This window comes from Sciurus vulgaris, assembly GCF_902686455.1.
Source record: "Sciurus vulgaris genome assembly, chromosome: X".
In the NCBI taxonomy this organism is placed as follows: Eukaryota; Metazoa; Chordata; class Mammalia; order Rodentia; family Sciuridae; genus Sciurus; species Sciurus vulgaris.
Genome location: NC_136471.1, coordinates 20374177 through 20398413, shown reverse-complemented (window position 1 = coordinate 20398413; position 24237 = coordinate 20374177). Strand labels below are relative to the sequence as shown.

The window sequence follows — 24237 nt, the reverse complement described above, 5'->3', positions numbered from 1 at the left end:
GAGAGAGACAGACAGAGACAGAGAGAGAGAGAGAAGAGAAAGAGAGAGAGAGAAACAGAAATGTTGAAAAAATTTTATTAAATATTAGGGCAGTGTTATGTGTGCACATCAGGCTCAAAGATACCTGGGATTGGGTTTTAGCTCTGCCACTAATTTCCTGTGTGACAAGTCATTTGCCCTCTCTGGACCTCAAGGTAAACCTGCAAAGTGGGAGTAGGGGAGTGAAATGGGAAACGGGGTTGTCTGATGGTGTTAGAACTGAAAGAAGCTTTAAAAATGCTTCCACAGGATTCCAAATTAATTTATGCTTCCACATGATTCAGAAATAATCTTTGCTGCTCCAGATATATCTCATCCACCAAGTGTGGAGAGCATATCTCCTCTTTCATTTATGTAAATATACTCTATAGATTATATTTACTGACAGGGGGTCCAACCCAGACCACAAAAACAAAACCATTTCATTGAACATTAAGATATCCTCAAATGCTCCAGAGTTGAATCAGATATTTGGACTGTGAAAAGCAAGGCACAGAAATATTGCTAAAAAATACTAACAGGGCCGGATTGGTGGTACATACCTTGAAACAAGCTTAAACAATTTAGTGAGACCCTGTCTCAAATTTTAAAAGCAAAAGGTCTGAAAATGTAGCTCAGCAGTAAATCATCTCTGGGTTTAAATCCCAGTAAATCTGCCCCCCGCCCCGAAAAAAAAAAACATCCGAAACCAAAGCAAACAACAGCAAATCACTGACACTGAGAGCCAAGACAGTCTACCTCCATTTATAAGAACTCGAAGAATGTTTATGGGTTTAGTAACTCTGGGTTCAAGGGTCAGGGGATCCCAGGATGCATCTCCAAGATCAAAGGTACAAGACAATTGTGTTCAAAGAATGTGGACTGGGCATCTATGTAACCAGGAGTTGAGCAGGGCGGAATCCAAAGAACCTCAAAAAAGCTGGTTATTTTGTGAGTATCCCTAACTGGAAAATAGCCTGCAGTTTATTAGAGTAGCCAGAAATGGCTTCCTAGCTTGGCTATATCAGGAGCTCAAGGTGTTCTACCCCCAACTGCTGTTCTGGATGAAGCTTCTGTTACAGAACAGAGCTGTAGATGAGGTAGGGCAAAGTTACTAGACCCAGAGGTGAAATACAGGCCTGTCGCCATTTACTAATTATGTAAACCAAAACACACTTCTTGGAACCTCGATTTACTTACCTGTATAATGAGGAGATAACAAAACATACAAATTGGTGGTTTTATTTTATTTTATTTATTTATTTATTTTTTTTTTTGCGGTGCTGGGGACTGAACCCAGGGCCTTGTGCTTGTGAGGCAAGCACTCTACCAACTGAGCTATATCCCCATCCCTGAATTGGTGGTTTTAGAAAAAAATAAAATAAAGCTTCTTTTAGAGATACATCCATATGAAATATTTACAGATTGTAGGGAATTGAGTTAGGACATAGATTAAACAAGATAGGCCAGGAGACGATGATTACCAAAGCTGATGGATAGGGAAATGGGGGTTCATGGTGCTGTTCTACTTTTGTGGAGGTTTGAATCTTCCCATAATAAAATATTTTAAATAACAAATAAGGTGAACACATTGAGCTCTGGATTTAGAATGAGTTTTGATCCTGAAGTATTGGACAAGTTAATTAAGTTCTCCTGAGTCTCAGCATACTGCTCTATGAAATGTGAGAAGAAATGACTCCTGCCTCACAGGGTGGCTGAGAAGATTTAAATGAGGTTATGTATATGAAAGACTTAGTGCAGTGTCTGGGCTATAACACAATTTCAATACATCGCAGTTACTGCCATTGTTGTTATTATCATATAAAGGACGCCTAGTATGCAGTAGGTATTTAATAATAGAAGGGCTCGTCATTAATATCGTAAGCATCATCAGGAGCTGGACTCAGCAACTGGTCAGAATGCACTGTTAGACTGAGCTCCTAATCTGGCCAGGATGTGGGTAAATATGGGCACTGATGTCTGGTGCAATGGTGGAGTGGGGCTGTAATAACCATGGCAAGCCCCTCAAGTTCAGAAATTTCCATCCAAGAGTAGGACCAACTGTGAAGCCTGCAGCTGAACTGTCAAAGCCTTCCTCCACAAGGCTTACGTAAGTAGGGCACAGTTGGAGGGTCAAGAAGGCAGGAAGCTCTTACCACTAGATTTCCTTCTTGGGGGTGTAGAGCAGGCCTTTGGGCCCTGGAAAAGGGATGCTTCTGGGAATCAGTCTTTTTTTTTGGTACCAGGGATTGAACTCAGGGGCACTCGGCCACTGAGCCACATCCCCAGCCCTATTTTGTATTTTATTTAGAGACAGGGGCTCACTGAGTTGCTTAGCACCTCGCTTTTGCTGAGGCTGGCTTTGAACTCACAATCCTCTTGCCTCAGCCTCCCAAGCCGCTGGATTACAGGCATGTGCCACTGTGCCCAGCCAGGAATCACTGTCTTGATAAGCATTCTCGGAGCTCCCTTCTTAGCTTCTGACTTCACTGGGCCTACCTCATGCAAAGTGCTCAATACAGGATTGTCTAAGGAAGGGGCTAATAGAACCAGAAGCTGGGAACTATATCAGAAAGCCAGAATGAATTCAATAAAGGCCTCCACACTCAGAATGGGTGTGCTCTTGGAGCTTGGAGCAGGCCTAGCCAACAGGTGTGACATGGTGGCCCAAGCTATGGAAATCAAACTGGGAATGAGAATAAAGCTCCCAGTGTGACCTGAATGACTATTAGTCTCCAAACTTCCCAGAGGTTCCACCAGCTTGAACTGTGTCTAGCTGAGATTCATTTCCTATACTATGTATGGACACATATAGGTGAGAAACTGTCAATTGTGCTACTTGTGTTACTGAGGAAAAACCTCAGTCAACCCTTTGCCTGCACTTGTTCTTAGTTGATTTAAAAATCACAAATTTGAGCTGGGCATGGTGTCACATGCTTGTAATTCCAGTGGTTGGGAGACAGGCAGGAGGATCGCAGGTTCAAAGCCAGCCTCAGCAAGTTAGTGAGGCTATAAGGAAGCTAGTGAGACCCTGTCTCAAAAGAAAAAAGTAAAAAGAGTTGGGAATGTGACGCTGGTTAAACATCTTTGGGTTCAATCTTTGGTATAAAAAAATCCCTAATTTGGGAGGTCACACAGCTGTACAATAAGTATTAGTCTCCTACTAGCTCTACTGTACAGAATACCTGTTACGTGGGTTATGAGCATAATGGTTGCCTAGGTTACTCTTCAGGGACATGAAGGCTGCTGTGTCTGGAAACATGGACCCTTCACTTGAGTCTACAGATGTCCAATGGGTGACTGGAACACGATGAAGAGGTTTGGCATCTCTGCATTTGTCTTGTTCCTCTCTCCTTTGCTTCCTTAATCCCTGGGTCAGATTTGTTTTTAGCTCTGCATATGGGCAAGTTGATCATTTGACAAATGTTTAATCTGGAACTATAATACAGGGTTAACTCGACCTAGACTTGCTAAGTCTCTCTCCCTGTCTGGGATAAAGACACTATGGCATGACTGCCAGTTGCCACGATTGCAAACATCACACCATGAAAGGAATGAAAAGAGGTGGCACCCGAGTTCCTGGAAATCTGTGCTCATTCCCTAAAAAGATATGAATGTCACTTACCTTTATTAGCCTATCCATCTCCTTCATTATTCCTATCCTCTATCTGTAATTACTCAACCCCTCTAGAATGGATAAGTTGATTTGTGAGCATGGTCTCCCACTTCTCCATTCCTTGGCCACTGAATATATAGCCTTTCTTTCTCTGCAACACTCATCTCTTGGACATTGGTTTTCCCTTGGAATGAGATTTTAGACATGAGTTCCATAAAGCTTGCTCTAATTGGTTGGAACTTGCTTTTGGCCAAGGCTTATGAGAGGTCATTAAGATAACAATCAGCCTACTTAAGATTTTTTTATAGCTTGTTAGAGTCAATGATACCTGATAAACTCCTATTCAAATTTATTTTGGAGGGACCATGCCTGGGAGGAGTAAGGAGTGTTAGCTTGGAGCAAAGGTCCAAGTTGGATGATGTTCACTGGTGCACCTGGGAAGAAAATAGGGGCAAATTGTAGAGAACTGTGTGCATTTAGCTGAGGAGTGTGGACTTCAATTTCTAAGGGTGGAGAATACTAAAGCTTTCTGAGGAGGGTGGAGCTGTGATCAAACTTATGATTTAGGACAATAATTCTCCAACAGACAGAAGCATTTTGAATTCCACTTGGCATCTTACCATTATGAAACACATCAGGAAGAATTCAGAAGCCACAGGTCTATGTATTTTGTTTTGAGAAAAAGTTTTAGGAAGTTGCACCTGGGGTTCAAGAAAAAGGCTGAAGACTGGAGGATGGTTGAGAAGACATTGTGGCCAGCCAGGTGGTGGCATAAAAACTTGACCTAGAGTGGGGGCTGCTGGGAAATGAAAGCAAGAACCACCCTGTTAAGTTTCCAGGAGTTTGGGGAAAGCATGTTTACGACTGCGGTGGGCACTAGTGAGTCCTGAGAAACTTGACCACTATTGATGCCTGATAGCATTTGATAAGTCAAGCTCCTTCTTGATAACTCCTGTCTACCCTGTCAGTGCTGAGGCTACTTAGACTTCCTTCCCATCTATTCAGTTTTGCAAAACCTAAATGCTCCCCTTTGATCACATTCTTAAAGTCTTTGCTGTCTAATCTCAAGGGCCTTGACATACAAGTGATCCTTCTCTGGATGGCTTCAAGGACAAAAGACCACCTTGAGACTTGAAAAATACACACACTTTTGTGTTTGGGATTAGCTCATGAAAAGGTTGTCCAGGACTGGCTGTAGTTGGCAGTTAGGTCCTATGGAGCTATGGCATAGCACTCTTTGGAGACTGGTCAGTTCCTCTCAGGTCCTTCTAAGTCACATGAAATCCAGCAGAGCATGGTTAAGTGACAAAAATGGTTAAAGTTTTCTTAGACCCAGTTAGGCATCATTAAATCTTACCAAGATTAGTAAAGTCACAAGATTTAACCAGACATTATGAGAATAGAATTTATACAACTCCATGAGATTTGATGAGGATTATTGAACCTTATCCTGTCCTTAAGGCAACAAGACTGAATTTCAAAATTCAAATGGGATGGAAGCAAATGTTCTTTCTTTAAGTGAAATAAGTTAGCTGAATTCACAAGGCCTGTGAGCTCCCTTCCCTGAGGGCCCTTCGTGACTGCTAATCTGATAAACTAATATGTGCTATTAATGGGTTACTCTCCTTCTCTCTCCTACGTGGCATATATGCATTTTAATAGGATCTTCTGGACACAGTATTTACACCCAGAATAGAGTCCTGCAGTATGGGAATTCTAGTCACCAGATCAAACCTGTGACTGAGGCAGCTAGGCCCTTGAAACCGTCTCAGGCCTGTTCTCTGGTGATGGTGGGTAGAAGGGGGTTGTAAATGAGTCACCCATGCCTAAGTGTGATAAATAGGTCCTGAATCAGCTATTAGGTCCTTCAGAATACTTTTGTCACAGGCTGCTTTCAAAGCTCAGGCGTAATCCTTAAGGAAGTTCTTTATCCATTTCATTACATAACATTTGTAATGTATTTATTTATTTTTAGACAAAAGCGAGTCACAACAGGGCACATTCTATTGTTTGCTTATTTTCTTGCCAATATCTTCAACTCTTGATCTCAGAGTCTTTCCTGAAGACATGAGGATTGGGCAGACATCTAGTGTTTGCGCTATTAACAGTAATCAGGATCAACTTTCAAACACATATAAGGTTCACTGCAAGTTGGACAGTATGCTAGGCGGTTTACAAATACCGACTCACTTAATCTCATAACAAACTGCTAAAGTTGCTGCTCTTATTTTCTCCATTTACAGGAGAGGAAATGGAAACATGGAGAGGTTAATGACTTTACAAAGGTCATAGAACTGGTGCTTGGTGGAGCTGAGACTCAAACCCAGGCAGTATGCATCTAGAGCCTATGCTGTCAACCTACAGCAGGAGCAGCAGTTGGCTGAAGGGTCAGGGTAAACCATTCAATAGATTCCTGTTGTGGAAGGAAAATTATGATACATTGCTGAGACTTGGGAAAAAAAGGAAATAAGTAAAAATGAGACCAAAATGATTTATTTTTGGTACTGGAGACTGAACCCAGGGAGTTTTACCATTGAGCTATTTTTCCAGCCCTTTTGGATTTTTTATGTTGAGAGAGGATCTAAATTACTGAGGTGGCCTCCAACTTGTGATCCTCCTGCCTCAGTCTCCCTAATACCTGGGATTACAAGCATGCACCACTGTACCTGACTATATTTAGGACATTTTGATTGGGTCTCTAGCTCTGAGTTTGACCAACTTCTTCCCCAAAAGGCCATAAAATAAATATTTTAGGGTTTTCAGGCTATGGGTTCTGTTTCAACTACTCCAGTCTCTATAACTTGAGAGCAGCCAGAAAAAAATATGCAAAGAGATGGGTATGCTGTGTTCCAATAAAACTTTATTTACAAAAACAGGCAGAGGGCTATATTTGAACCCAGGGCAATATTTTGGGGCCTGCTATAGTGCCATCTGACTTATGAAACAACTGATTTGCTTTGTGTTCAGGATTGTGTCCTCCTAGAGTTTTCAGAGCTTATGTACTTGTGAAGGCCTGAGTGATCTATTTTGGCATTTCTGAGGTGTGGATCAAATTCCTTTGACAATAAAAACTGGCAGTTTACTTCTTTCTTGTCATGTGAAAGATTAGGATTCCAAAGTCCCAGGGACCCTGTATTTGTTTTTAACATTTTTAATAAAACACCCAGTTTTTATTTTCTATTTTAATTCTTAGTGAGGATAAAAGAGAAGGAAGTACTGACCATAATGATAGCCATTTGAGCTGAGTAAATACCCTAGTCTCTCCCTTCCCAACTTCCAAACATTAGGAACAGTGTCTGTTATTGTTTGGATGTGAGGTGTCCCCCAAATGCTCATATGTGAGACAATGCTAAAAGGTTCAGAGGAGAAATTATTGGGTTGTGAAAGTCTTAATTCAATCAGTAAATTAATCCCCTGACAGGAATTAACTGAATGGTAACTGAAGAGGTAGGGTATGGCTGGAGGAGGTGGGAATTGGGGCATGGCTTTGGGGTATATATTTGTATCTAGCAAGTGGAGTCTCTCTCTCTCTGCTTACTGATCATCATGTGAGCTGCTTCCCTCCACCATACTCTGCCACCATGATGTTCGGCCTCACCTTGAGCACCAAGGAATGGAGCCAGACTTCTATGGACTAAGACCTCTGAAACCGCAAACCCTAAATAAACCTTTTTTTCTTTACAGTTGCTCTGCTAAGGTACTTTTAGTCACAGCAACGAAAAAGCTGGCTGAAACAGTGTTTTAAAGACAATGCCAGAAAATGGTGGTTTGCACACCACCAACCAGGTTTATTCTGTGGTTCTCTTCTGTCTCCGCCATGTTGAAGCTTCAACTGTCTGAGTTCATCGCATGGTGCTTTTATTCTTTCTTACTCATCCCCCTCCATGGATGAGTGCCTCCTCTTTTAGGCACTCCACCCCACTGCATAGGCCTGCTCTTACTTGATTATAACTCCCAGGGAGAATCCTAATTCTTTGGGAACTGAGCCAACTAGTGACTTCATTACAGCTCCTCCCTGGGCTACCTCAAATAGCCTATTTTCTTAGAAGTCAACCCTGACCAAATGCAGGTCTTCCACCTGTTCTGTACTTCATGGAGAGTGCCCTGCTCTCCAAGGGTACCAACTCTCAAGGGAAAAGGACACCGATCTTTACTTCCTAAATATTTAAAGATCTTGGCCTCTACATTCCTGTGAATGTTTCCTCCCAAGGGGCCATGGAATCTTCAAACAATAGAGAACTTTGATTGCCAAATTTTATTTATTTTGCGGTATTGGGGAATGAACCCAGGTCCTCACACATACTGAGTGTGTGATCTACTGCTGAGCCTCACCCCACCCCCAGTCCTGGCCACCCAATTATTGCTCAATGAACATTCAATGGGATAAACTTCATAAGTATAGTGTATATACTTACTTCCTTCCAAAATTGCAGTTTTCTTCCCTTTAATCCATTGAAACTGATATCTAAAATCTCTTTGAAAAGGAGCAAGCACAAATCATCCCCACCCATGGTCCCAACCACAAAAGTTTGTTTGGAAAAAAAAAATGTGTACATGGAAATAGGGGAAATTAATATTCAAGACTTCAGAAAGCCAAATGTTAATGTTTACCTTTAACCTCTACCCTGTGGATAGGGGGAAGAGATAGGAAATGAAGAGTGCCATTTTTCCTTTCTGCATGCTCTTGGATAGGAAAAGTATCTACTTTAATAACTTTTAAATTAAAATATGCATATTTCATTTGTATAGCAAACCTTGTCTTTCAAGGATAATTTTGTTTTACTCAAAGCATGAGCTTCCAGAAGGAAGCACCCCATATTAAGTCCATTTTAGTGTCAGGGATTAGAATGGACCATCTTGTTTTCATACCTATCTGTCAAGAGGAAAAGAGAAAACTCCTTGTGAAAAGAGAATTCTGTTCTCGTCTATGATGTCATAGTGTCTAGTGGCTGCAAATCTTGAAATGATGAAATTCCTCAGAGCCTGTAATTTAAACTTTATTTCATATTTATTGTTAAATTACACAAAATCAGTGAATGGTTTGTAAAGCTACACCATTGGACAGATGTTTACAGTTCAAATCATGGGATTTACATGATGATGACAAAAATGTGTATTTATAACATCCCCTATATACAATAATCAGTATAGACAGAGAAAATGCACATAATCTCTGCAAAACCATGCACACCAGAGCAATAACACAAATTGTTTTTTTCTGTAACAAGCTTTTCCGCTGGCTCAGGCTTCATCCTGCTTTCCCAAACTACCTGTCAATTTTAAGAGCAAACATTTTCAATTAAAACTAAACAAAATCGAAATACCAAAGTGATCTACAGAGTATTTTTAAAACACAATGCACACAACATAGTTTCACTCTAAAACACTTTGACTTTTGACTTCAATGTGTGTGTGTGTGTGTGTTTAAAATTTTACTTCCAGTTTTTTAGGTTTTAGAATTCCCAGGACTGCAACACTGTCAGACAAAACAAAAGCTAGAAATACTGATTCAAGCTTAGAGATAAGAAAATTCATTTTTAAGCTCAAATAGTCAGCTTCTTGCTCAGCTTGTGGCCATATTATTACAGATGAAACCAGATCATGCACAGGGACAGGTTGTACAAGATGCACCTTATGGTCACACTTCCAAGCATGTCCCTACTGAAAACATAAATGCCACTTCCAGGCACCTTGTTTGATTGATAACCAGAGGTTTGTGTAAGTTCTTGCAAAAGTATAGCCAAGCCCATAAAATGGAAACCACCCAGAGACATGATGCACAGACTCACGCTACCACATTACTCTCTTCCACTTGATTGTTCTTGATACCTAACTCCACTGCAGAATGCCCTCTACTCTGGCTCTTTCATAAATAAAAACCTGGTAGAAGGGTTAACCCAAAGAATCAAGCAACAGCTTTTGGTGTTATAGACTAGCTCTGGCTATCCTCATGCTTATTCTACCTTTTGTTGGCTCTTATAATTGTCTACAAATTTGTCAACACACACAAAAAAAAGAATTAATGGGCCATAAATAGCCAGCCAAACTGGAAACATTACAATAAAGATGTACAAAAAGTAAATAACAATTCACATTCAGGTTCAATTCTATCTGATCAAGAATAACTTCAGCAATATTTTTAGACACATTGTCCCGTTCAAGAGTTTCTTGATTAAGGACCTCACTACACAAACATTTATAAGACGATTCTATAGAAAGAAAGTCCTGACTTTAATCCAGGATTATATACCACAATAAATTCAGCAACACACCATTTAGATGATGAAGAAAGATTCTATACATGGGTTTGTTTGGAATGAGCACAACTCGGAGAAGCCTTAAAGTGAATGAGAAGCAGCGCCAAAAAGATTCCAGAATTGTTGAAATTACAGTGCCCTGAAAGCATCTGGACATTAGATTTTTTACACTGGTCTTCCATTTGGAAAAAAAAATATGTTTTTTTTTTTTTAATATGAGATACACCCTGTTTAAAACCTTTAAATAGTAGAAGGTAGAAAAGTTGAAAATTTTAAACATCTCTTAAATTACAAGATATGAGTCCTGTTCTATTTGAAAAGCCAATATTTTTACATAAAACCACCCAGGTTTGGGAGAGGAATTTTAAAATTTTCTACACTTTGGTAAAATTTATCATCAGTTGCTGTTCTATTTAAATAGGTTCCTTGTTAAAATCAGAAGGAAATGAAAGGTTTTGTGTTTCTTTTAGTCATTTGATGTTTATAGTTATGCTCACCACTGGAAAAAGGGTTTGTTTCCAAAACTGGGTTTTAACAGTGTATCGCCAATCACTTAAAGTCCATTTCTCAGTTGTATGTTAAATGGTCACATTCTGTGTTTTCTTTTTGCCTCCATAAGTAATTTAAGACATCTTAAAATAGCTAAACAGCAATTTCTGGTGAGTCTCTTTTGGCTTTTGGATTTCATAAATAGTCCAACTAAAAAAAGACAATTTAATTACATATTGAGATCTGTTTTACCCACGCACAGCATAACATTTCATTGAAAGGCAACTGTAAAGGCAACATCTAAACTTTTTTTTTAATTTCCAAACTTAAGGAATCAGGATGTGTTTGGACATTTTCATCTTTTAAGATATGCCATCTTTTTGGTGGCGCTTTGGGAGAAGTGTGCACAAGCCTTTCAGAGCCATTTAACGCCATTTCTCTACACTGCCTATGTAGTCATTGGTGCCATTGCTGGTGTTGCTTTCGGTCTGCTCCTGTCCTGGGTTCTGCTTCGGGCTTACCCGGTTCTCCTTCTGGCTCGAATTCTGGCTCAAACTCTGAGTCAGATTCTGAATCAGATTCTGAGGCAGATTCGGATTTGCATTTGGATTTGGGTTCTGACTCTGATTCTGACTTGGGTTCTGGCTCTGGCCCTGACTCTGGCTCTGGAAATGAGTCTGAAGGAACCTTCCCTTCAGAAATTTCCGTTGCTCCTGACGCTTCCGCTTGGCCTCCTGATGCTCTTTCTGCCTCATAAACTGATACCTTTGCAAAAAGAGGTCTTTTGCATAGCTGTACAACTCCATATCCAGAAAATTCAGTCCCTCAATACGCTTTTGGATTTCCTCATTGATCTCTACACTAGAGGCCCTAGTGGTGTTATACTGGGTAAACGGCGAAATAAAGTTCATGTTGAAGGTCTTCTCAAATAGATACTGTGTCTTCCGCTGAAACTCGGTGAGGCCGAAGAATGCCATGTGCTTCAGATTTGATTTGGCGCTTTCCAGAAGGACCTTGTTTCTTTGCTTTTCAGGCATGACAGAGAGGTTGTAGCAGCCTACTAGGGTCAGGTCAGAGAGCATGCGCACTTGGCGGTTGTTGGCCAGATTATAGGGGCAGTCCATGAACTCTTTGAGGGGGCAGCCAGACCAGTCATCACCAGTGTAGCAGCTGGGCAGCTCTTCCGAGGTTGGGGGTCTTCCATCGCAGACATGCAGGGATGCTTTCCAAGTGGCCCCTCTCTGGACATGCCTCCACTCGCTCAAGTACCGGGATACTGGGTCTCGGAGGATGGTAATATAGTGGAAGTTCCTATGGACAAAGCACAAAAACCAAATGTCAGAGATGTGGGTGACTTAAGTGGATTTGGGGAGGTGCATGGCATAAGTGATGGTCACTGGTCGGCAAGGAAGGCAAACTGTGAATGACAGGGAGCTGGTGCCCTTTGTCCTGTTGAACTGTGGTATAGTCCCCTAAATCCCACTAGCCTGTCTAAATGGCTAATCCTCCACCCAAATTGCTGACACTGGAACTAAAGAAGTACACAAAGATTAGACTCAATATATTAGCCTTGCCATTCTTCACTGCATCTTTCTCCTCTCCTGTTTTTCTCTCTCCAACCAATGATAAAATCCTCTCACTGATGCCATCAGCTCAGTAGGCCAACCATATTATTTCATACTTTGCACCCCTCAACCCACATTAACTGATCATGAAATGGAGACTCAGTGGAAGCAAATACTTTGATGAAGTGAAATGGAGTTGATAAGTGAGATCGAATGCTAATCTTTATTATTAAATATGCAGAAGCATTTTTTCCAATATCCAGTCTAATCTGGAAATGTTATTAAAAAAACAAAATCACACTGAAAGAGTCTTTGATATGATACTCTTGATTCTGGCTATTCATCATAACATCATGGCTCATACGCTATGGAAATGGAATGTAGAGATAGGCAGAGCAACCCAGAGCCTCCGGAAATAAATACTGGTTAGTCACTGACTGAAATAGACATGGTAGTTGCCCATAGCATATATGCAAGTGACTACCTTGCTTTTAGCCTTTGCTCACGTGAGAATATTTCCAGTAGAGGAAAGTTAACTCTATCATCTCCAAAATGTTCCTTTTCTTTACCCACTGGAAGGACATGTGAATGTCACAAGATATGGAGGCTTTGCTGTATGGTTATCTTTCCTTTCATGCTGCGGATGGATAAAATTCTTTGCTCAAAGAGCAGACTAGCAAACATTCAAACCACATGCTAAACTCACATATGCATAGTAGGTACACACATATGTATCACACCCCAGAAATATCAAGGTCTATGATCCTGTAATTGTGCTTTTTATGAGGAATGAATTTCTACTCAGGTGTAATGGATGAAAGGTGAGGTCACAGAAGGGCACACTGTGGAAGCAAAACAATAAACACTGCATATTGGCATTGAGTTTCTTAAAGGAAAGTTTCTGAACTGTTCCAGGGCAAGCAACTTCTCTGAAGTTTATCCATTCCCACCTGCAGGCATGGTGGTGAGGAGCCAGAGGGAACCTTCTTGGTCATCTGACTGAGTGAATGTCTTCTGAAGAAATGTTCCTCCTGAATGCTGGCTTCCAGCATCCTGGGCCTCCTGGCACCTATACTCCATGCCTCTGATCTGTACATGGTGTTTCCTCTGCCTGGCATGAGCGTCCTTCTTCGATTGGAAAATTCTACTCATCCTTCAAGTCCCAGTTCAAGTACCATATCTCCTTTGAGAAAATGTAACCCGCCCCCTGCTTCTGTCATTACCTTTTCCTCTCTGTATAGCCATAACACTTCCGTATTTAGTCATTATTAAAACACGTCTAATACCAAATTACAATTACTTGTTTGTATTTCCACTTAAACTCTGTTTTCTAGAACCAGGCTTCTGTCCTATATTTGTACAACCCTCCTTCTCTCCATTCTAGTTTTGCATGTTGGTCTTTAAAGCTGACACATAGCAGAATCTCAAGAGACTCCTTCAACTGCTTATTAATGAACTGTCCCAGGGAAGAGGAAGGAGAGAGCTGGGGACATGCCTCATCACATAAGAACTCTGCACAAGATTCCAAGTGCCTTGCAAAAATCACAGGATGGTATTTTTTTTTAAATCACTTCATATATTTTTCTGGGCACAGAAGCATCTTGGAGTGAGAACCAAGAGTACTTTCATTTATCTCTGAACTTTTTCTAAGACCCGATCTTGCCGGTGCCACTCAAATTCTTCTGAAAGATCTACTTCTAAAGAGTAGCAGCTTTTGTCCCCTAAGTGGCCTTGAGCAGTGAAGATTACTACTATACCCACAGAATTCCTCCTTGCACTTCTCTTTTTGACATTCACTCACTCACTTAATCATTCACTTGCTCACTTGCTCATTCATTCAGTACATCTTTATCAAGCCTTTGTGTTAGGCCTGAAGCAATAGTTTAGTGGCAATTAGTCTGATCCATGGGGAAAAAAGAAATTTATTTAGTCCAGTGACACATCTGGATTAACCTTTTAACCGGCTTTTCCAGGCATGCATTGTAATGGAGGCTGCTGGGTGTTTTAAAGTCCCATAATGGAGTCACCTTCATGCTTAGCTGATAGTACTCCTTCCCTAACTTGCTTTACTGGCTTAAGCCTATAGTGACATCTCCTGGTAAATCTTAGAGTGCACCACAGTGCAAATCTGAAGCTTTTCTTCCTAAAAGCTAGTTCTTGACCTACAGACCAGAGAGATCCCAACCACCAGTGGTAGTGTCAAAATAAATGTCTCGTAAGCATTACATCCACATGGAGGGAGAGGAGACAGCACAGAGGGACAGATACGGACATTCTGAGAGTCTTTCATGTTGTGTGTGTGTGGTGCCAGTCAGTATACCTCCAACCAGAAGGTGGACTAGTGTCCACTGGAGACAAGGACAGCCCAGTGTGGGCAGTCTCAGTCTCTATACCATAGGGTCAATCACTGAAGCAGAGAAAGTAGATGAGGGCCTACACACACACACACACACACACACACACACACACACACACATGTGCATGCACTGCCCTGGTAATAAAAGCTACATAGACTCAGGTGACAATAACTGTAGATTCTACAACTATAAACAGCACATTCTTCCAGGGAACACAGAGGTGCAACCAGCCTGTTATGTGGGAGAGAAGTGCATTAAAAATCTCGTGCCGAGTTGAGAGGTAGTGGAATTGAAGAGGAGAGGTGGCCGGGGCCCTGGGTATGAAAGACTTAAGTTGTCGTATTAAGGAATTCATATTCATGTATCAAAGTATCACACTGTACCCCCATGAATATGTACAATTACCACGTGCCAATAAAAAATACATTTTAAAAGAATTAAGATAATTCTGCAGGCAGTATGGAGATCTTTGAAGGGTTTTAGGCAGGGGAGTGACATGATGAGGCTTGTGCTTTAGAAAGGTCATTATGTATGGAGTGGAGATGGAATTAGGGACACTAATTAAGAAGCTACTCAAGGGGCTGGGGTGAGGCTCAGCGGTGGAGCACTTGTCTAGTACTCATGAGGCACTGGGTTTGATCCTCAGCACCACGTGAATATAAATAAATAAAATTAAGGTATGGTGTCCATCTACAACTAAAAGTATTTTTAAAAAAGAAGCTACCAGAGAATACAAGGCAGAAAGAAAAGGTGAGGCAGGCTAGAGAGAGATTTAGGAGGTAAGATTTGAGTGGAAGAGAGAATGAGGGGAAAAGTTAAACATGCTCCCCAGGTCTCTGGAGAAAAGTTTGAGGGGCCTGTGGGACATCCAAAGAGAGAGCTGAAGGGATACACAGAGAGCAATCTGGGCATAAGATAGAGATATGGAGTGGTCAACCAAAAGCTGTGGTTCCAGACCACGAGGTCCTACTTTCGGATCTGTTTTTAACTCTACTTGTGTGGCTTCAGATATCTGAAGACAGCATTTATGTAGCCTGAGGCTTCTCTTCTTGATGCTAAATATGGTTTTCAACTCTACACTGCTTCAAGGTCCCTCACTACCCTGCTGTTTGTCTCTGAATACATTCCATTTAATTGGAACATGGCCCTCCAGGCATGATCTGACAAGGAACAAGAAGGGCCAGTCCATCACCTCTCTCACCTTAACACTGGTTTCCTCCATGTGGCCTCAGATCTTATGAACCTTTTTGGAAGTCATGCCACATCATTGACACACAGTAAACTAAAGTGTGTTTCATTCTTTCACATATATGCCATTTTTGAAACCCAATCTACATTCTCTTGAATTGATGCAAGTTATTTGTGGCCCTGATTAATGTCTTCTTGTTAGAGTAAGTCTAAGCCTGTCAAAATGCATCTGGATTCTGATTATATCCCCAAATATCTTCACTATACTTTCTTGTTCAAGTTGGCAATGCCTGTAGGATCCAGGCAATGATCAAAACAGAACAAGACACAGACCAGAGCAGATCTCTGGTAGTTGTTAGAAATCTCCCTTCAGGTTGACATAAACCTGAAGGGTGCTGCAGAATGGATGAATTTAATTTTAAATAAGCAAGGCAAACTAAGCTCCAGGAAGATCATTCACAGCCTGTTTCAGTTGGCAATAATTGGACAGGATTATCTTGTGACCAAATGTATCAATTACAATGACTGGGTATCACATTTGAAAACTGGAATCATAGCTTTCCATCAGTTACCTGGGTTAATTTAATGGCGGGTTGTTCAGTGCATCTGTATGTCCATGGAATCTACTGGAACAACACAATGAAAAGTTTGCCACCTTTTACTGTAGGACAGTTTCTCCAGGTAGCTTTGAACTGGCCCAGTTTTTTCCTCTTTCTTACCCATGGCACTTAAGAATAATGGCAGACTGTGTTAGAAATTCATTATTCCAAAATAGGGAAGAACTGTCCAAGACAAACTTTATTCCTCTCTTCTGCAGAAATAGAATATCCTTCAAAGCTTTGCCTAGTGAGACACAATGACTCTGATGGATAAAGCCTAGGGCTATGATTCAGGGTTTCTCAGCTATGAAGCATGCAGAGCAATGCACAGTTGAGACTCCGCTTGCCTCAAGTAGCTTTCTTTCTTCTCCTCCTCCTCCTCCTCTTCCTTCTTCTCCATCCCCTTCACCTCCTCCTCCTTTTTTTATTTACTGGGAATTGAACCCAGGGGCACTTAACCACTGAGTCACACCCTCAGCTCTACTTATTTTTCATTTCGAGACAGGGTCTCACTGAGTTACTTAGGGCCTTGCTAAGTTGCTGAGGCCAGCCTTGAACTTGTGATCCTCCTGCCTCAACCTCCTCCACTGCTGGGATTACAGGCTTGCACCACTGCACCTGGTCTCAAGCAGTTTTCTTGAACCATGGGGGATTGGCTCACAATGGATCCTAGGCTGCTTTTGTCCCTTTCTATCTGTAACTAATAAATTCAATTTATGTCATTTGTTGTATATGAGTGTGTTCTCAGTGGGCTCACACAAGTTGGTAACCAGTGCACAGTAAACCTGCTTCACATCTACAAATCTAGACCAATTTTTTCTTGTCACTGCTAAGCAAGTGACAATAGCAACCAATGAAAGAGATGTCCATGCAAGAAACCTAGGGGCCATCCTTGACTCCTCTCTTATCCCTACTAACATCTAAACATCCCCCAAGTCCTACTAATTCTAAATAATTTTGTTGTTGTTTGTTTGGTAGTGGGGATTGAACCCAGGGGTGTTTAAACACTGAGCCACATCCCCAGCCCTTTTTTGTATTTTATTTAGAGACAGGGTCTCACTAAGTTGCTTAGGGAGTCACCAAGTTGCTGAGGTTGGCTTTGAACTTGCGATCCTCCTGCCTCAGCCTCCTGAGCCACTGGGATTATAGGCTTACACCACGGTGCCCAGTATGATTCTAAATCTCGAACAGTTCTGAACTCTACTCTTGCCACCACCACTCATCACTTTTCTACTGGATCACTGAAGCAGTGTCCTGGCCCACTTCTGGACCTTCAGTCCCAAATCATTTTCACAGCTCCACATGACAGACATCTAACCTGTCCTTCCGTGGTTAAACTCCTCTACATGTTAGCCACAGCTCTGTGGGACCCACTAACTATTTTTCTTTCTGTCTAGTGAATCCCCTGTTTCCAAGACTTTCTCAACTGTGAGTAATCTTGCATCTGCCTCGAGGCTGCCAACTCAGGGACATTTTCCAATACATGGAGACATTCTGGTTGTTATAACTGGAGAGAAAATGTTGCCAATGGCATCTAATGGGTTGAGTCTAGAGATGCTTCTAAATATTCTACAATTCATAGCCTTCCACAATAAAGAATCCTTTAGTCCCAAATGTCAACAGTGCCAAGGTTGAGGAATTCTGTTCTGTGCTCTATGCTCCAGGATATAAAATACTTCTGAGGGGCATGATGGCACACCCCTATAATACCAACAATTCAGGAGGCTGAGGCAGGTAGATAAGTTTTGAGGCCAGTCCCTGATACTTAGTGAGACCATTTCAGGATAAAAATTAAAAAAGATTGGGGGTATAGCTCAGTGGTAGGGTATTCCTGGGTTCAATCCTTAGTGTTACCAAAAAAATTCTCAAGTTTCCAAATTTCCCCCAAATAGTATCCTACAGGTTCCCCTGTCTTTGTATATATAGTATCCACTCTTGAAAGGCTTCTTTTTGTCCTTCAGAGGTTACCTGGCAAACTACAAAACTTCACTCAATGATTGTCTCTTCCATAGAACCTTCCTCTACTTTCCTGGGCAAAATCAGCTCTGTCTTCTCTACCCCCACTTCACTGATGTTCTCCTAGTGTAACATTTATCACAATATGCTGTGTCATCTAAGGATGTTTCTGCCTCCCGCACTAGACAATGAGCTCAGTGAGGGTAGGGCACATAAGCTCTTCTGGGCTTGGCATGATGCTTGACATGAAGTAAGTGATTAATAAAAGATTACTGAATGAATGCAGGAGAAGCAGCAGAGCTCAGAACAGGTTAATAGGAAAATGTGTATCTTAGTCTTTGATAAGGAAAAGCCACTAGATGTCACTATTAAATAACAGATAGACCATTTTATAGGCACGATGGAGCATTTTAAGAAGATCTAGTTATATTGAGCTGTTGTACCTAACTTTTTGTGCAGTAGACCAGTTGAAACAAAGACTGGAAAGTTTAAGGATCTTAAGGAACAAGTGAGTGAATGAAAAAAGAACCAAATTTTTCATCCTTATTTTACCAGGTTATTCTAAAGGAAATTCCTGAGTTCTAAGTTACAGAATCTCAGACTTACCAGATGCAAGAAGACATCTTTGAGACAGCAAATCAACTAGGTCAAGTCCTGCTCTTTAGAGGTGGGAAAATGACCACCCTGAGAGAGGCAAGAACTTACCCACAAGTCAGGTTGTCAGTAGCCCTTGAGAATCAATGCAACTTCAAGGAACAGATGTGGACTGAGGGTGGATGTTTTTAACAGACCCCATTAATTGAGAGTGGTGCACTCAATCAGGCTTAAAAGAACTCACTAGCCCTCACAAAGGGGAAAGATATGATTGCTAAGAGATGCGATACCAACTGCACAGTCAGGACATAGTGACACTTTGTATCTAGCACTTATACACTCATTCCCAACAATCCTGTGAATCATATATCATTTTCATTATGAGAATGAAGAAACTGAGAAAAAGTGATAATTTGATTCAGGGTCATGGCTTAAATTAAAGTAGGGGTATTCAAACTTGAATCCAGTTCTCTCTGACTCCCGTAACTGTATTCTTTCCATCCTAGCTCTGGGATACAACCTCAGCACTGTATTTTAGTCAAACTAAAGGAGTGGCTAAAGTGGCCCCAGAGCCAGCAACATCAGCATCTTTGAGGAACTTGTTTAGAAATGCACATCTGTGGGTCCACTTAATGAATGAGAAACTCAGGACTCAGGGCTTGGGACTCCGTGTTTTAATAAGCCCTCTTGGAAACTCTATGTGCACACATGCACACAAACATTCAAGTTTGAGAACCACTGTCCTAAGCACGTGTCTTCAGAGATCAGAAGTCTCTCAGAGATCCTAGGAAGAGCATGGGCCAAGAGCAAGTTAGAGCTCCTCCTTTTATTCCTTGGAGAAAGCCTGGAAATGATGATTTCTGTTCAAGGAAAAGTTCAAGGAACTTCACATGAGCAAAAAGTTCTGAAGATCACATGGTAAACGTTTACTTTCCTTTGAGACCACTGGTTCACGAAGGGCCATGATAAGGTTTTCCCTGCACTACTAAAAGGGGAAATAAATATCAAGGTCATTTTTTTTTTAATGGAAGAAGGCCAGGAAACTCATAGCAGTTAAGGTCATAGGAGTGATCAATAAAAAGTTAATTTAAGAAAGGAAACAAATTCCTAACCCAAATCAATAGAAGCGAACATTTTCTTATACCTGTAACACAGTTTGGATTTTTTTGAAAGTTCAGCCTTTGAACACCTTGTTCTTGTAGTAATGCCAAGTGGTAGGAAAATAAGATTTGTGGTTGGTGGTCCTAAGTACACTCTGCAGCCAGTGGGGGTTGTGTATGGCATTGAGTCATTAATGCTGAAGGTCTGGTCTCCATCCTAAGCTAGTAATGTCTAAACCAACTGCACAGACCCTCCCATGGCATGTAAATAACTCAGTCAAAACAGGGAGGATGGCTTTCAGATCAAATGACATTGATATGTGAGCACAGACTAAATAAAAGTATTGTAAACTGAATCAAAGACAAACATGCCTCCGATGGGCCTGGGTTCCTCCAGCCCTGGAGTTGCTGTTTTAACTGCTTTTCTTGTGTGGCTTATATAGTGGCAGTCCCCAGACAGGAATTCCATAAATGCTGTGATCAGCAGTGGTGACAGCCTCACGAAAGATGTGTGGGGTTTTGCAAGGGGACTACTTAGATGTGTTGTTTTGGGTCCAACTGACACAACAGTCCTGTGGCTTAGTAGTCTTGTTTTATCTAGTGACAAGAGTGAACTATCACATTGGCAGACAGTGGGCACCACAAAACAGTGACATCCTTGATTTCATTTGATCGTCTTTCCAGCATAGGAAAGACCTAAATATCCTGGATGCTAAACCTCTCCATTTCCCCTTTAAGTTAATACTGTGGGCTCCTGACTCAGTCAAGCTCCCTGGGCAACCCATGACAGGTGGGAAGCAGGACCAAGCCTTGGGAGCTCGGTGGTCTATAGTACAACCGAGATTCTCACTGGTTTATTCAGGGGATTAATTCATTTCCTTAGCAGAGCATAACCATCCCAGCAGGGCATCTACTGGACACAAAACCAACTCGAAGAGGCTGATGGTCTGGCACTCAAACAAGCTATAGTCATGTGCTGCAAGGCAACATTTCTGTCCAAGATGGGACATATATATGATGGCAATGTCATAAGATTATAACATAGCCTGATGTGTATTAGGTTATATCATGACAACAAAATAGCCCAATGGCATGAGTTTCAAGATATTTCCCAACCTCAAGTGAAATGTGACTACTCCTTAAAGAGGTTTTCTGCTGTTCTTCATACTTCACCCTAATCAACAGTTCTGTGTATATAAAATAACATCTTAATGAATAGATTTTCCCCATTTGGCTAACTAAAAGCTAAACTATCTCTGTGTGTTCTGCACGAATGGGTTTTCCTGAAAGATAGGGATGTTTTTCTCTGCCATTTTCCTTCACTGTCTTTTACAAAGAAGGAAAATGTTTTGTTTTTCTCTTCAGGAAAAAGAAAGAAGACTTATAATATCTGTAAATTCAAAATCAAGATGGAATTCTTCACACAATCAGTCTTGGCAATATCTACTTCTTTTTAAAGGAAATCCCTCTCCTCTTTCCCAAAGCCCAGGAGGTTCCAAAGAATGTAAATCTAAGGGCTTTTGCAAATAGTGCATATGCTGAGTTCTTTAATAAGATGTGAAATTCCAAGCTTTATGACCCATAGTCACCAGCCTTTACCCAGAATCTACTCAATTGCTTGGCATCATGAAAAGTTGTGCCACTTACATTGCCTGCCCCAAATTTTTAACATCCTAAAATTATTTTGTAAGTCTTGGATCATTACTCAGGATATTTTGGAGAAGAACTTTTAGAGAGAAAAAAAACCCCTTCAGTACATAGATGAGGTAGACGGGGCCCCATGGAGCGATATATTTTACCCTCAGTCACATGCAGACCAGTTTTGTCACTGATTAACCATTTAAGGTTCCTGACTTTCCTTTAGGATCTTTTCCCTCCCTGAGGGTTTCTAGTGACATCCTCTATCAAACTGCCATCCCCTGAGGGCTGACATTTGGAGCAGCCAGAGATAAGGCCTGTTTCCCTTCCTTCCTCCAACCCTGAAACAAGAGTAGACAGAAGCTAGTAATGGTTAAGTTCCAAGCCCGAGGAACAGCAAGAGGCAAGGGAAACTGCTAAATGCCCCCACTGTGACTTCTATGGTGAATATTTTGCTCTTCATATGATCTTTCCTAGTATCTCTTGACTTGGGAATCCATTGCTTCTGTCCTGTCTTCTCATTAGCCATGCATGTTCCAGGTCTCAACTAGAAAGTAATACAACTGGTACCTTCATGACATTCAACTCAGGAATGGGCATGTGCAAGGAAAGGATGTAGTGTCCTTTTAGCTTGGCCTCAGTTTACAAGAAAATGTTTAACTGAGTCATGAGCAATGTATCAACCCTGGGTGACCTATATGTTGCCATAATTGGAGCCATAGGCATGGTGAGGGAAAAATGTATATATATGTATATGTGTATATATATATATATATATATATATATATATGCACTTGCTTTCAAAGAACTTCAAATTTAGTTGGAGAAATAAGACTACAATTCAGTGCAGGGAAGAGGTAATCATAGGATATAGTTAAGTGCTCATTTTATCATCCAGAGAATAAGTGCAAAAATAAGTCAGGGAGGAGAGAGTAATGTGTGCTGTGGTCATCATGGAAGACTTCCTGGAACAGGAGGAGGGGGAGGAGGAGGAGGAGGAGGAGGAGGAGGAGGAGGAGGAGGAGGAATCTGGCAGGGCGCTAAAGAACAGAAAGGATATGATTAGGTGTGTACACAGTCATGAAGGTGGGAGTGTCTGTGGTGGGGAGTGGGTAGGCATTCTGATATTAGCAACCAGCACAACAGAGAGGATAGTAATGTGTTAGGAGGAAGTGGGTGTCAGGCACTCTGCTGGGTGCTTTTTCACACAAACTACTGAATAGGTGCAAATGCCTTCATTTTAGGCTTAGTGTATCAAATGCAGAGGGTGCATGTTCTGGAGTTTCAGTGACCAATACGGTAGCCACAAGTCATGTGGCTACTAAGCTCTTGAAATGTGGCGAGTTCATAAGGAAGCATACCTTAAATATTTGCAAGCATACTAAGATTTCCAACTTGGAGAAAAACTAGCTCAATTAATTATTTATACTGATTATATGTTGAAATGATATAGCATGTTTTGAATAGGTCAAGTAACATGTATTGTTCAAATTAATTTCATCTGTACCCCCATCTTTTAATGTGGGTAGTAGACAATTTAAAATTACACGTGACTTTCTATTGGCCAATGCTGTTTTAGAGTCAGAATTTCTGGGTTTGAATTCCAGCTCTGACTGTTCCTAGCTGTGTCATTTGCACAAATAAAACTTCTCTGTGTTTCTGATTTTTTTTTTCATTTAGAATGTGGGAAAAGTCACAGGATCTTTAAAAGAGGACATGAGGTACTATATAAAGGCTCTTAGAAACATGCTTGGGGCATAACACTCAACATGTTAGTTACTATTATTGTTATTGTTGTTGTTGCTGTTGTAATTACAGAGTTAAGGATATTGAGCAGAAAAGTGTTATTCAACCTTCCTAAGATCACAGAGTTAGTTAGCAACTGGTAGGTCTGTCTTACTCTTGAGCCCAAACTCTTGCCCACTACTCTAGTGGATGCCCTATTTGGTCTTTGTAGCCACATTGCCAGGTGCACCTGGGTCTCTGGCTTCTTTGCTCTCACCCACTGCTTATTTATCCACACTTGGGCCTGCACACAGCCTCAGGAGCCATAGGCCAGGAACACGTGTGCCCTGTTGGGAGCAGGAAATTTGAAAAAGTAGGCAGGTGGATATGCCAGAATGTGAAATGAGGGGGCTGATTCTGGAACCCCTTATGGAGCCTAAGGGGATGGGATTAGAGCGTTTCAGAGCTGTAAGGCCTAGGGGTGGGGGTGCAGCTGGCAGTCAATTAGCCCAAACTTCCCATTCCACAGATGTGGAAACCAGATACCTTGCTTTCTTACCATGTCCAAATTGTGAGAAATGCAGAGACACATGGAATTATTTCTTTAGGGACCTCCACGGAGACAAGGAATTGAGTAACAGACCTTTTTCACCTGGTAGACAGTTAATAAATATTATTTGAGGCAATTTTGAGGCAGCTGTGGCCAGGCTCACTCATTCACCTGGGCCTGCTCTACATGCGCTGAGAGGTGGGCACCTCGAGGGTGCCTTGGAGAAAGCTTTAGAGGAAACGAAGTCAAGAAAAATGGCTGCTCTCAGCATTGTGCAATTTTCCAGAACAGCTCAGGGGAAAAGTTTCCCCCTAAATGAAGGCTCTCCTTCTTGAGCCCTGGGTTGATTTTTAATGAGCTCTAATATTGTTTTAAGGCACTGAGAGAAATGAGGTGCAAAGCCTGGCTTTTGTGGGGGAAAGCAGACCTCCTTAACCATTGAAACCATAAAGAATTGGAGCCATTCAGAATTTCCAGGGCTGGCAGGGTCATGCCTCCTTTCCCTGAGAGAGTTTTCCCTTCAGGTATTCAGACTGCAGAAGGCATAATTACTGAATACCATAGTTGTGGTGCGTGTGTATGGAA

The 24237-nt window shown here is 41.4% G+C and overlaps 1 protein-coding gene across 5 annotated transcripts in view; it reads right to left on the bottom strand.

Annotated features, from left to right (window-relative positions):
- Positions 1–8623: 8623 nt before the first annotated feature.
- Positions 8624–24237, bottom strand: part of HS6ST2 (heparan sulfate 6-O-sulfotransferase 2) — a 283293-nt gene continuing 267679 nt past the window's right edge. For all 5 annotated transcript variants that reach the window (XM_079122668.1, XM_079122669.1, XM_079122670.1 and 2 more), the window contains one exon: positions 8624–11691. In XM_079122668.1, the coding sequence (XP_078978794.1) occupies positions 10806–11691 (886 nt within the window). In that variant the 3' untranslated portion in view covers positions 8624–10805. The remainder of the gene's footprint in view (positions 11692–24237) is intronic.